Source organism: Parus major, chromosome 3 (assembly GCF_001522545.3).
Source record: "Parus major isolate Abel chromosome 3, Parus_major1.1, whole genome shotgun sequence".
Classification (NCBI taxonomy): domain Eukaryota; kingdom Metazoa; phylum Chordata; class Aves; order Passeriformes; family Paridae; genus Parus; species Parus major.
The window spans coordinates 22,718,364-22,731,592 of NC_031770.1; the positions used below are offsets into that span (position 1 = coordinate 22,718,364).

The following is a 13,229-nucleotide window of genomic DNA, read 5'->3' on the forward strand; positions in this document are numbered from 1 at the left end:
CTGCTTTTGCTTGCACTGATATCATTCAATCAGTATCTGTTAATAATTAATATTAAGGCCAGGTAGGATGGGGCTTTGAGCAGCCTGATCTAGTGGAAGGTGTCCCTGCCCATGACAGGGTGTTTGGAATGAGATTGTCTTTATGGTGCCCTCCAATCCAAACCATTCTATGATATCTCTGTAAATTCACTATGTTATGTTATGCCCCAGATAATTGATGTTGGTTACATTCTTTACTGTCCTCCACATATGGCATATGTAGGGGTAGAATGTAAATCTGAAGGTGGTCATAATACACATTTTAAATATAGAATTATGAGAATTATACCATTTTTATTTTTCAGTAAATGGAGCGAACCAATTTGAACATTTATGTAGCTATCTTTCCTTGCCAAACAACCTCACTTGCCTTTTTCAAGAAAACAGTGAGATTCTGAACACATTAATAGAAAGGTAAGTTGTGTTTTTGTGCTTAGTTTTAATATAATAGAGAATCTTCCACAAGACAGTAGTGTAAGTATTCTCCAGGAATACCTATGGAAGTGAATCATAGATTTTGAAAAGTGTTTGTGAAAGACATGTTTTGAAAGAAACCATTTTGGTTGTAGTGGTTTTTTAATAGATGTACAGTGGATTTTTTGCTTATTTGTTTTTCTATCATCTATTGAAGTTAAAAGCCAATTTTTTTTCTTGTAGTTGGTGCAGTAACAATGAAGTAAAAAGATACCTGGAAGGCAAGAGACATGCTATCAGGTAAACATAAAGAGATTTTAAGCAGAGGCAGGGGGCAAAACTTTCATGTAGCAGCTTTCTCCAAATATTTCTTCTAATGGGTGTTTATAATAATTTATCTGTTCTGCTTTATCAAATAATAAAGATATTAGGGAAGAAGTGATTTTTTTTCTTAACTTTGTAAGGAAAAAAATGTATTGCTTAAGTGAGTAGATTTTAAAGGCAAAGTTTAATATTGGGGTTTTATTTAGAACTGATGTTCAGGAATTAGAAGTCATTAAATTTCATCTCATATTTCCTATTACTTTGTACCTTCTGATGCAAAAAATATGCTGTTGCTAAAAGATACGTATAACCTTTCTTTAAAAATGCCAGGCATTGAAGAGCTTTTTAAATTGTCTTTTTAAAGAATTCAATTCCTTCAGTAAAGCCAACACCGAGTCAGTTGCTGAAAAGAAAATCAGCTTTTCATACATTTGTTCTTGCTGCACAATTACTTTGAATTTAGAATGCATGTAATACTTAGTGGGTGTAGAAAGGCATTTAGGGTGTTGTTCTTTCTGAAGGCTGGATAAAAATAGTGGTTAACAATTATACTAATAATTAAAAATGAGTGTGAAGTTCACAGTACTGTCATTAAAAACATATCCCTGCTTTTTAATTTCCTGTGCTAAATACATAAAGTCAATCTTTTAACATTGTGTATACATTAAGGCTGTGACAAAAATAAAAATTAATCGTTTCATCTGTGAAACACCAGACCATTAACAGAATTTCTTACACAGTAAGAGTACTCTGGTTGTGTAATTGATTTCTTGCCACATGTGATTTTTGGGATCTTTTGCATGTGTTCCTTTTGTTGATTCTTATCTGTTCTTCCAAAGCTTATGTCTAACTTGACAGTGATGATTTATTTTTCCTCTCAGCATTTTCCTGTACATTTCTTCCATTAGAAATGTCTGTTTGCATTTCACAGTCTAATTTGTATTATTCCTAGAATTGAAGATGATTAGAATTTTGTGTATAGTATCTGTTACTTTTAAATATATTGCAAATATATAAGTATTTGATATCAAATAGGTTCTTTTTCATGGCATGCATATTTCATCGTTTTCAGGGTACAAGTTCCCTAAACTTGAAAGTCAGGCTATTTTCCATTCAATATTAGTGACAAAAAGAAAATACAAACAAACTTATACAGGAAATATTTCTCTAAGTCTGTAGTGACCTCATAATTAGGTTTGCTAAAAGCATACAAATGACATGTATTTTCCACCTCTGCCTTTTCTCAAATTCATAAAAGATTAAGAAAAAAGGAGGTGGTTTATTTAGAGGTGTGTTCATCTTTTTATGTGCTACCATTTTACTCAAAAAATGGCAGAAAAGAGGGAAACTCTAAAAAATTAATTACTCACAGATGCTGTTTAGATGAGTCAGGAAAACATGAATGAGTTTGAAGTCACTTGTGTATTATTCATTGAAATATGAGTGCTGATTTGATTGCTTTATTCTAGCTATGCAAGAGAATCCAACAAATTAATAGACCTTCCGGACGACTACAGCTGCCTCATTAACCAAGCATCCAATTTCTCGTAAGTTGTATGCAATTACATGAGCACCCCAAAGTCTGCTGCTCCTTTTCATCAGCTGGGAAACCTTTAACCTGGAAGTCTCACAAAGCTGTGTATGGAATCATAAAGGGCACACAGCATTTATCAGCCAAACTATCCTGTATTTTCGTGAAACAGTGAAATAGAAATTTCAGCTGTTAACTGTATAAGTGTTCAAAAGTACTTCTAAATCTTTTTTGCTATATAGAGTTTACACATACAGTGGGTTTCTTTTTCTTTTTTTTTTCCTAACAAAAGGTGTCCGAAATCAGGTGGTGACAAAAGCAGAGCCCCAACATTGTGCCTTGTGTGTGGGACCATGCTGTGTTCTCAGAGTTACTGCTGCCAGACTGAACTTGAAGGGGAAGATGTTGGAGCCTGTACTGCACATACATACACCTGTGGTTCTGGAGTGGGTATATTCCTTAGGTAAGGAGCTGAACATTTCTCCTTTCATTCCTGGGTTAGATGGTGTGTATAGTTATTAAATTAATAGTTCTATATATGGGATTGCAGGGGTGGTTTGTAAAGGCAGTATTTTGTTAACAACAGTGTTTCCTAAAAACTAAAGTGTATTCATCTTTGTATGCTTTGGTGTAAGGTTCAGAGGTTGCTTCTTTGAAGATAAAACTTCAAAGAAAATTCAAATTTCATTTTCAAGTTAATTTGTTTTGCCTGTGCATTTGTTTCTACTCAAGTATTACTAAATGATGAAGATAGATACTTTTATTTTGTTGCTGCTGTTGTTGGTGAAAAAATAAAAACTCATTATAGTTGTGTTCCTTCTTATAGAGAAGGGTTAGATAATGCATATTTTCACTTTGACAAAGATTAGTGAGAAGCAAAATTGTTTACTTGTAGTTCTGTTGGGTATTTTACTCAGACTGAAAATAATAAGACATGAAATGACATTGTTTTTAACTGCTACTGAGGAGTTATGACAGGAAGAGAATGAGAGATGTAGTTTAAATAAAAATGTGCCTTTAAGAATCTGTACATGCAGATTATACAGAATGAAAGTAGGTAAGAACTGGAAAAGCAGTGCCTATGAAAGTATGAGAAACTATTCACCTAAAAATCAATACCTAAAAATCTTCTTTCTATCTCTCTCCAGAGTACGAGAATGTCAGGTGCTATTTTTAGCTGGGAAAACAAAGGGCTGCTTTTATCCTCCTCCTTACCTTGATGATTATGGAGAGACAGACCAGGGACTCAGGTAAATATTTTAAAAGCTACGTCTTTTAAAGACAGGAATTATAAAACTATCTATAATTAGGAAAAATAACTTTTTATGTTATCTTTTTATTTTAATTATATAGGTAACATTATGTTTTGATATTGCTGCTGCATATAGTATCTTCAGATGTTTTAATGTTAATATGTGGGTTTAGGTCAAAAATATTTCAGGGTTGATCTTCCCTAGGTTAAAAACAGTGGTCTTGGAAACTGTTAAAAGTTAAATCTTTCTAGTGTCTGTGAAGTTGGCTAGAAACTAAGCCTGAAAATTTCATTTGTATCTAGTGCATTTGTTTTTATAACTTGTGTTAACTTAATACCAAGTGGAAATAATACGGTATTATTTTATTTAATGTAGTAGTTCTTTGTCTTAGCTCCTATCTCTGCTTCCCATGCAAGGGTAGTTTAGGGACTTCATATTGTTAATGCTTGCCATTTCTGAATGGCAAAACCAGAGAATATGAACTGGTTCAGCCTGGAAAGGTTGCTAAAAACCTGCATTTGGAGTTCTGTGGGCTGGATTTGAGGTTTCCAGAGGCTGGAGGGAACTGTTGAGCTGTAAGGAACGGGAATCAGACAAGGTAGCACTGCAGGTTACTCATCCAAATACCTGTTGATTTGTTCTGATAACAGAATAATGTTAAAGGGTTATCTAAATATTGTAGTATTCTTTGGGGTTATCTAAAACTTAGTATGTCACACCTGAGTGTTTGTGCTTAGTTGCAGTGTTTTATCATTCCTGATAAGTGTTATCTCCTTTTCAGACGTGGGAATCCCTTACATCTGTGCAAAGAACGATTTAAAAAGATTCAAAAACTCTGGCAGCAGCACAGTATTACAGAGGAAATTGGACATGCACAAGAAGCAAATCAAACTCTAGTTGGCATTGATTGGCAGCATTTATAATGATTATCTGCTGAAGACTGGAACTTTATTAAAGATTTTTGTAATTCAGTAAGCTTTTCAAAGGAGGGATGAGGAAAAAAGCCTAAGGAAAAAAACCCCAGCAAACTCAGTCCTGTTATTTAATCTTTGTTTTACAATGTATTTCATAAAGATACCAGTTAACATTAATCAAGTAAACTTCTTTCTATGTAAGCAAGTTTTATTAGTCCTATAATTTGCACTGTGCTTCCTTCACAGAAATGTCTTGGGTTTATAAACCTGGGCAAATGAACTTAAGTTTCTGATAAAAAAAGAATGACTCTTTTTGGAAGTCTGACTATGATTTTTCATATGAACTGAAGAGACAAAAGACTGCTGAAACAGAAACTAGATAGAGCACAATTCCAGATTGTGTTTTGCCCCTTGCTAGTAATCTGAGCCGGTTTATTTATTACTCTGCATTTTAATACTTATGCTGTGTGTACATGCAATGGAATGAAGTAAGGAAGCAAATAATGTAGCAAATGGATGTTTCTGTCTGCATCAGTGGATAATTCACTCTTTCACTTGGTGTATCTAAAATGGATTTTGTCATTTGTACTCTTGCAGCTTTCTTGCTTCCAGTTGTTTTTTAACTAAAAAAACTAACACTAGCTTTACAAGTAAAATAATTTAATTTAAAGCTTTTTCCAGAGCATTGCACTCCTTAGAATTATGTAGTTTTTAATTTGAATTTAGCTGGGAAACCCTTTCACTTTCAATTATGTGGTCAGTTATTGGTATTCAAGGATTGACATTGTGCTTTAGAAGTTATTTTAAGATAACAATAATATGTAAAAGTCACGAAAGCTAATTTTACGTTAATTTTCAGAAGCACAGAAGATATTTACTTCATTTTTGTTAACAGACAACTTTGAAGGTGCAAATCCTATCTTTTCGTTACAGATAAACTGAGTGGTTTCCTCTGGCTTTGAAGGGCCACAACCACACTGCCCACATTTTTGATTTTTGATTTGTTTTTTTTCCTGTTGTCCCATCAAGTATATTTACTTTCTGGCTTGATTTAAAGCTCTGTAAAGATGTTTGCATATAGTATATTTTATAAATATATTCTATAACTGCGCAGATTTGCACTTGATATGAGGGTGCCTGAAGGCAGTGAGTTTTCTAGTTGTATGTAATTAGACCTCCAAGGTGTCTCTAAAAATCACATTATGCTTACTGATTGAAAATAAAATCCATTACCTTTCCCTCTCCTATCTTCTGACAAATTAGTAAAATCTTAATTTACATAGTTCTATTTCCTTAATAGTCTGGTTCTTTTAGTTAAGTCTTAATTTCTGACTGCGTCTCAGCCCGGATAAACAATTCCTTTCACTGTCTGCCAGGTCTTCAGTTACACTTGGTCTAACTGAATTGTTCCTATTTTTACAGATTTGATGCTTCAGATAAATTTTGTATATTCATGGTGTACAGGGCAATTTTTCAAACATTGAGTAATAGTATTGAGTGAAGATGTGAAGTATCAAATAAAGAAACTTGGCAATGTGGATTTCCTTTTCTTAACATCAGGACAAACTACTTTTGTCTCTATTACCTGTCACAGATTGGATCATTTATATATTTCTGTCACTTTTTATGAAGAGACATGGAGAAATTGCAGGGGAAAATGACATTAATGCTTTACCTCTTCCCTTCCCTAGTTAGAGTGGTTGACATACCAACGATTTTCTGTGCATGGTACTTAGAAATCCCACTTCTATGGTGATGTTACTATTTCTTTGCTTTTTAAACTATGTGCCACAGTTTCAAGTAATGTGTAACTGCATTGAAAAACTCTTTTCCTGTAATCATAATATTAAAAAAATAATCAATGATTCTGACACATTTCTCTGTGCAAACCAAAATATTGACAGCAAGAAGGATTTTTTGTTTTGCCTTTGGGATCAAAGTCGGAGACTGCAACCACAAATAGTTGCAAAGTACACAATTTATCTTTTTTTTTTTGCAATTTGGTCATTCTCTACTCAAGACTTTTATTTTCTGATTTGGTTTGCATGTGTTTATATTAATGTAGAAATATTTATATATAATATTGTTTCAGTATCAGGGAAAAAATATCTGTAATAAATTTGCTATAACTTTAATATTTATGGATTATGTGTACAGTCTAGAATGTATTATGTGTTTGAGGGGAGAAAAAAAATAACAAGAAACCTGACAAATATTCCTAAATACTAAGCCATCATAACAAAATAGAAAACTAAACTGAAAGCATCGAGGATGAGCTTTTCGTGTCAACAACCAATAAGTACTTTTTAAATGTTGTTTTTAGAATTTTGCTGAACTTGTTTCTTCAAGTGTGCCCCTTGTTAATCACAAGCTGACAGAAATACCTGGATGTGCAACATCTGCAATTCCCTGGCTATAAATGTAAGATGATTATATTATTAGTGTCACTTGCTTCAGTCAGCTAAACCTTTCTTGACCTCTACAAAAAAGTCTAATCATCTTTTTAAAGGATTGTAAGTTAAATTTTGTAAAGGGATAAGGGTTGAGTACATCAGTAACGTTATTTACTCTGTTCATACTAGAAGGTAACACTTTTACTCCCCCCAGTCTGCCACAGGAGGCTCATTTTTATTCCAATATAACCAAATAATAAACTCCTGATGCCTTCTGACTGCCTCTGTGCCAAGAGCCAGTGCTGCCACAGCTCTCTAACCACTTCATCTGATGTTACAGGGAGTTTGGCTGAGAGGAAGTGCTCGTGGATTCTCAAGACTATTTTCATTTTCAGGTCTCCTCTGGTTCTCTACAGCTTCTGCCTATATCCCTTAAGCTAGTCTTCATAACTGATCATTAAGCAAGTGAATTTCATGCCTTCCCACTTTATTAGCCCTGGGAACAACCTGGACTTGAAGGGTTGTGTTCCTGCAGTATACAGTTCACTCCTTTTCATGGGATAGGGGACATGGAGTGAAGCAGCTGCACAGACCCTTTTCTGTCCTTTCTCATTAGATGTGAACCCTTGCCTCATGCTTGTGCTCGAGCCCAGGCATCTCATTTTAAGTGCATTTTATTTTATGTTAAATGACACTGTTGTGTTTAGAAGCTCTGTCATAATGAAAATTTCCTCTGTGGCCTGAACGTGTAGAGGAGAAGCTGGATGCTCAACTGACCTTCAGCATTAAATCCCAGCTGCTTTCCTTTCTGGAGGATTAAATTGTACAAGGGGAGTTGCATCTCACATCTCTTCACAGTAGTGTTGTGTCATGAGATGAACTGAGTTTTCAATCAGCCTCCCTTCTGCCTTGGACTTTCCTCTGCTCCTTTCTAGGAATTGCCTCCAGCAGGAAGTGGTGACCCTCTATTTCCATTCTGCTGTTGAGATTATTGATTATAGAAGTCAAATATGACAGTATTAGACAGTTTGGGCTTGAATATCAGCCCCTGGGGAACTCCTCCTGTAACTGGTTTGCTTCAAACTGTTCATTGCCACCCTCTGAGCCTGAAAATACAGCCAAGATTCTGTTCACCTTGCAGTCTGCCCAGTTTACAACTCCCCAAATTGGTTATGAGGATGTCAGAAATCATATTGAAAGTTTTTCTAAAGTGAGACATCTGCAGTACAGAGAAAGTGTTTTACAGCAGCAAAATATATAAAAAATAGACACTTCTGGTAAAAGTGAGAATTACTGGGGTCATCTTTATGCGGTTCTATGGGTCTAGGGATCTGAGTATTTTTGTACTGGAATCAGCATAGCTTTTATTGAACCAGTCCTGCATCACAGTGGGAATGGATTGGTGCTTCTCATATCTTAACTGTCATTAAAGGAACTTTCTTAGGGAGGCATCTCCTTCTCTACCATTAGCTGTTCAGTTCCTCAGCTCCGCATGGCGATTGTCCCAGAGTTCTTGATGCTGTGTGAAGAAGGTTGCAGACTTCATGGTAACAGCAGTGGATTCAGTTATTCAGGCCTGCCTTCTGCAGGACTGCTTTCAGGTGCTGGAGAGGTGCAAGCCAGGGAGCCTGCCAGCCACCCCTCTGCATGCACAGCTAACACGTTGCAGTTTGACTCTGCTTTCTCTGGGTAGCTGGTTCAAGCTGTATGGAATGGCTTCTACATCTCCTCAGGGACAGGCACACAGAAAGGTTGCTTAGCAGCAGTGGGAAGTCTTACAGGCAAGTTGTCTTTAGGGAAATGTCTCTCTTCTCATGAATCCTTTTTGGTTTGGATTTTTTTCCTCTTGGGTTTTGAATGTTGGGGATTTAGAGTAGAGTTGATGTGTCTTTTGGGCTGTGTTCATGCAAATGTGGAAATAATCTCTTGGGAAGAACTTTGTAAATAAGTATTGCTTAAACAAGAGCTGTGGTCCATCTCCTAGTGACTGATAGAAGCCATGTGGATGCAAGGATAGCACACTTTATCTCCAGTTGCAGATAATTCCAAGTTATGAGTGAGCTTTACCCTGTGAGAGTATCATTTGTTGGTTTGGAGAACTGACAGTGACTGATGGAAGGGCATCACTGTAAGCCTGGGATAAGTACATAAGGTTGGCTGCTTGGCTGCTGGGGCTGCAGGGAGAGCACACGCCACAGGCAGCTCTGGAGCTTGGAGGCATGGCCAGGAGGAGCTGGAACCTCCCTACCTTTACTTGCTGCCAGTCAGAAGTGCCCATGGAGTCGGGATTCTGCTGTTGTGGAAGTTTGAACTGTTGGATCAGGAACAGGGAAGAACTTGGGGATCCCAGCCTTGGCTGAGGCTCTCAATCTGTCAGTGCTTTCCCTCAGATTTGGTTCTTGAAACTCATCCACCAGAAAACTCTCAGAGGCCTGACTAAAAGTCCCACAGAACTGTGTTTTTCAGACAGTTAAGAAGCTTTTTTCAATAGTGGGAAGAAGGGATTTCATTATCCATTTTATTCCAAGGCTAAGGGTCAGGAGAAATAGTGATTCCTGGTTCTGTTCTGGGAGAATAAGCTCTCTAATAGCTATTTCAGATGTGACTTCTATGCAACAGAATTGAGCCAGTTTTGTTGATAATACTATTTGTCACCTTATAGTAGTCAATGTGTATTGGTTAAATGTGTTACAGGCTGATAGAGGAATATAAGCCGCAGTAAAATGGTTCAGATTTTTACAGAGTGCTGTATTACCATATGTTGGGCATACCTTTTACCCTTCTGCTCATGTCAGGAGCATGCTGCCCCTTATCCAGTCCCCCTTATCACCAGCTGGCCCGGAGAAGTAGCTGAGTATTTATGATGTATTTATTTATGAAAGCTCAGTACTAAAACATCCTCTCACTTCAGCTTGAGACCCTATAGAAGGGCATGGTGATTTCATCTTACTGAAGTTCACTGTAGACACTGCCAGGGTGTGTGTGTGTGTGTGTGTCTGTGTGTCTGTGTGTGTGTGCATATGTCCAAGCAGTCTGGCCAGGACTAGGTGCTACAGAGGACAGGCTTTTGGAAATCTCTTTTTTATTCTTTGGGATTCAGTAGGACCTGTGGGGCTGTGTTTTGCTTCAGTATCCTGCTTCACCCATCCTGAATCTTAAGTAAGGCTGCCTATTGTCTTTTCCTGTTTTGGGTGCCTTGGCTGGTACATGAAGAGGAATGGCACACACCACACACTCTCCCTCTTGTTGCCAAAGCACAGGTCTGCTGCTGAGAAGGCGACTGTACCAGGGCCATTTGGAGATCAGGCTTCCTGGGCTGGGTGGAAACAGCACATTCCTCAGCATCTTCCCGCTTTATTGCTGTCAGTCACATCCCTTGTTATCCATACATGCTACTCTTTAAAGGCTTGCTCAGTTACTTCTGCTGTTTCATACATGTACATACATGTGTGTTTCTATCCATACTTCATTCATGGCAGATTTAACATTTCTTCTACAAATCTTTGTTCCACAGATAAAAACTACTTTGCATATTTTTATCTTGAGTCTTTTGCATATTAATCTATTCCCCTCCCACCCCCCGTTCTTCTGCCACCTTTCCCCTTTCCTGGCATACAAACATTAAATGCCCAAATCTTACATCTTTGATGGAGAGATTTGTCAAACACTCCTCTCTTGGAGGAAAAAAGAAAAGGGAGAGTATGAGGAGTTTCGCAGTGCGCCAGGTGTAGGAGCTACGAAATGGCAAGTACTGATCTTCGTCTCCATGACAGCAATGATTAAATGTTACTTTTTCATCAGTTTGTGAATATATATTTTCACAGTCTCTTTTCAGACAGCGTGAGCTCGGAGGTGGTAAGTTTTCTAGCTTGTCCTTTGCGTGGGATCCTGGAAGGAAAGCCAGACTGGGTAGAGAGCCCTGGGCAGGGTGGGACAGCTGAGCTCAGGTTAGGGATGGTGTCTGTGCAGACCACTGCAGAATATTTCAGGACTTATAAAACCAAAGTGTTGATTTGAAATCAACCACGTATTTGAGGAACAACGTGTGAAACGTATTTCTGTACTTGCAGTACTCTTAAGTGTGGAGGATGGTAAAGTGTGTTAATGAATAGGAGAGAAGATTACATAAAAATAACGAGGGTGAGGAGATCAGCAGTGTGTTCACTGATGTAATTCACTGGTGTCCTCTAACTACATATGCCTGCATTAGAAAGGTCTTGTTTGCTCCCCGTAAAGACAGCTCCAAGAAGCCTGTGATTTCTTGTCAGTGATTGTATCAGAGTCTTGGAATGAAGGTGCAATTTAGCACTAAATACACTAGAAGAAGAAAAATCTGCAGTAATTGCTAAGCATCTACTTAATGCTGTTGAACTAGTCAGGCATCTCATCTGTGTATAATAATTCCTTCCAGGTCAGGTTTTGGTAATTCAAAGTGCTCTAATAGCTGAAAGCTTGGAGCATGGCATGAACTCTGAAACAAAGAACTTTGTGGGGTTTTTTTCTGTATACTACTTTGTAATGCATGCTTTAAGCTCCACTCTGTCAGCTTGAACAGGATGGAGCTGAAAACAAGGAATTTTGAGTTGTTTTTTTTCTAATGGAGTGGTAAATGCTCTGCACTAGCAACTTGTGTCACTTGGAGCATGCAGAAGCACAGAGTGTTCAGGTGGGAGGGTGGGGGTAACTGCTTCTAATGCAAAAAACATGTGTGAGACAAACATTTCTGTGTGGGCAGCGTTTCAAATTGTTGGGCAGATGTGGAAGAGCAGCTATCCAGGCATTGAAAGGTGTCACATCCATTTAGGACAGCAAACCCCAGAGCAAACATGGTTGCTTCATTGCCCTGGAGCACAGTGGGTGCTCAGGGTGGGATGCCCTGCTCCAGACACGGCTACTGAGGTGCACGTAGTTTCCAGGGCTGCAGCAGCAGTGGTTGTGATGAGGCGAGGATGGAGTTGAATCCTCTTCTCTGAGATTTGGGATCCACCTGTAAGCCTTCACCAGTGACAGAGAGCTGGCTGTGAAGTATTTGAGGAGGGCAGCACTCCTGGTTGAGTGCCACCTTGCAAAGAGGGAGCGAAACAGAAAGTTGTTTTCTCCCACTGGAGTCAGGGATGTGGTGTGGTAGTAATTATTTGAAATCTAGACATATACCACTGCAAGATTTTCCCTGAATAAAATGCTTCTTGAAATGCATTTTATCCATTTTTAATATTGTCTAATCTCAAAAATAATCTAAAATACTCTAAAATAACAATAATAAAAGAACTTAGAGAAATGAAGAATAAATTTGAATTTTAAGTTCTAATTACATTTAATGTTCTGGAATGAAAACAAGAAATGCTGTCAGAATTTACTTAAAATATACCAGTGACATTATAGAATCAATGTTACTTACACTCTTGATTAATTTATGTAATTAATGAAAGATTCATTCATACAAAGTTGTGAATTCACCTTGTCCTTGCTGGTATGCCCCCTGTGTTTTTGTCATTTTAAACCTTAGCTTTTTATTTGTGCTGGAGAAAACACGTGTGTAAATGGGAAAACTCACACCCATCTTTAAAAGTATTTGTCTAAGGCAGAGCTGTGCCACCCTCTGGACAGGTTATTTGGGCGGCTGGGAAGGCAGGAGGTGATTTGTAAGAGGAAAACTTTGCGTTTGGGGACTGTGTGTGTCCTCAAACTGATGAACACAGCCAGAGTCACCTTCCAGCTTGGGTATCCTGACATGGCTGCCTGGCTGGAGCGAGGGCTATGTGCATCTCCAGCTGGGAGGGACAGCATTTCTTTGGTGCTGCTGTTAAATTCTGTATCATCACAGACTTCAAAGTGACTTCTGTGAGGTTTTTTTCCAAGAACTAAACATTTTCACTCAATTAATTATCAAGGGAGTCAGTCTGGGGAATTGTGTGCCTGAGATTTAGTGCTTTGTTCTCCTCCTTTCATCACCCTCCAGCTGCAGTTGTGCCTTTCCAAGGTCCACATGCCCAAGTCTCCTCATTTCTGCTTTTGCTTGACCCTGTTTTCCCGGGGATGTGGTGCTTGGTTCCCTGGTGCAGGGGGTGTGCATCAGTCTGGTGGCAGGCTGCAGACCTGCCCTTTGGTTCTTGTTTCACTCTGATTCCTGCACCACCCTTTGCTCTGGAGAACTTTGAGAACAAACTGTGGAAATGTACTTCCTCGTGATTTATGGACTACCCTCTTAGAAACCATCAGGCAAGAGTAGTTGTTTGCGTGTGCTTTGTGGGGAGCTGGTGGGATAGGAGGTGAGAGTCCTGCTCAGCCCTCCCTCTGTGGAGCCCTCCCAAATGTTAGGGAGGAACTGCAAAAAGGGGTGTCCCCCAGGGCAGCGTGCTGC

General features: G+C 38.3%; 1 protein-coding gene across 6 annotated transcripts in view; it reads left to right on the plus strand.

The window, feature by feature from the left end:
* Positions 1–6,610, plus strand: part of UBR2 (ubiquitin protein ligase E3 component n-recognin 2) — a 56,297-nt gene extending 49,687 nt beyond the window's left edge. For 5 of the 6 annotated variants that reach the window (XM_015622042.3, XM_015622041.3, XM_015622043.3 and 2 more), the window contains 6 exons: positions 345–453; positions 697–753; positions 2,247–2,324; positions 2,601–2,771; positions 3,457–3,558; positions 4,343–6,610. In XM_015622042.3, the coding sequence (XP_015477528.1) occupies positions 345–453; positions 697–753; positions 2,247–2,324; positions 2,601–2,771; positions 3,457–3,558; positions 4,343–4,484 (659 nt within the window). In that variant the 3' untranslated portion in view covers positions 4,485–6,610. Of the gene's footprint in view, positions 1–344; positions 454–696; positions 754–2,246; positions 2,325–2,600; positions 2,772–3,456; positions 3,559–4,342 lie in introns of those variants that run through there. The other variant, XR_004496765.1, reaches the window with a different exon arrangement.
* Positions 6,611–13,229: the final 6,619 nt, after the last annotated feature.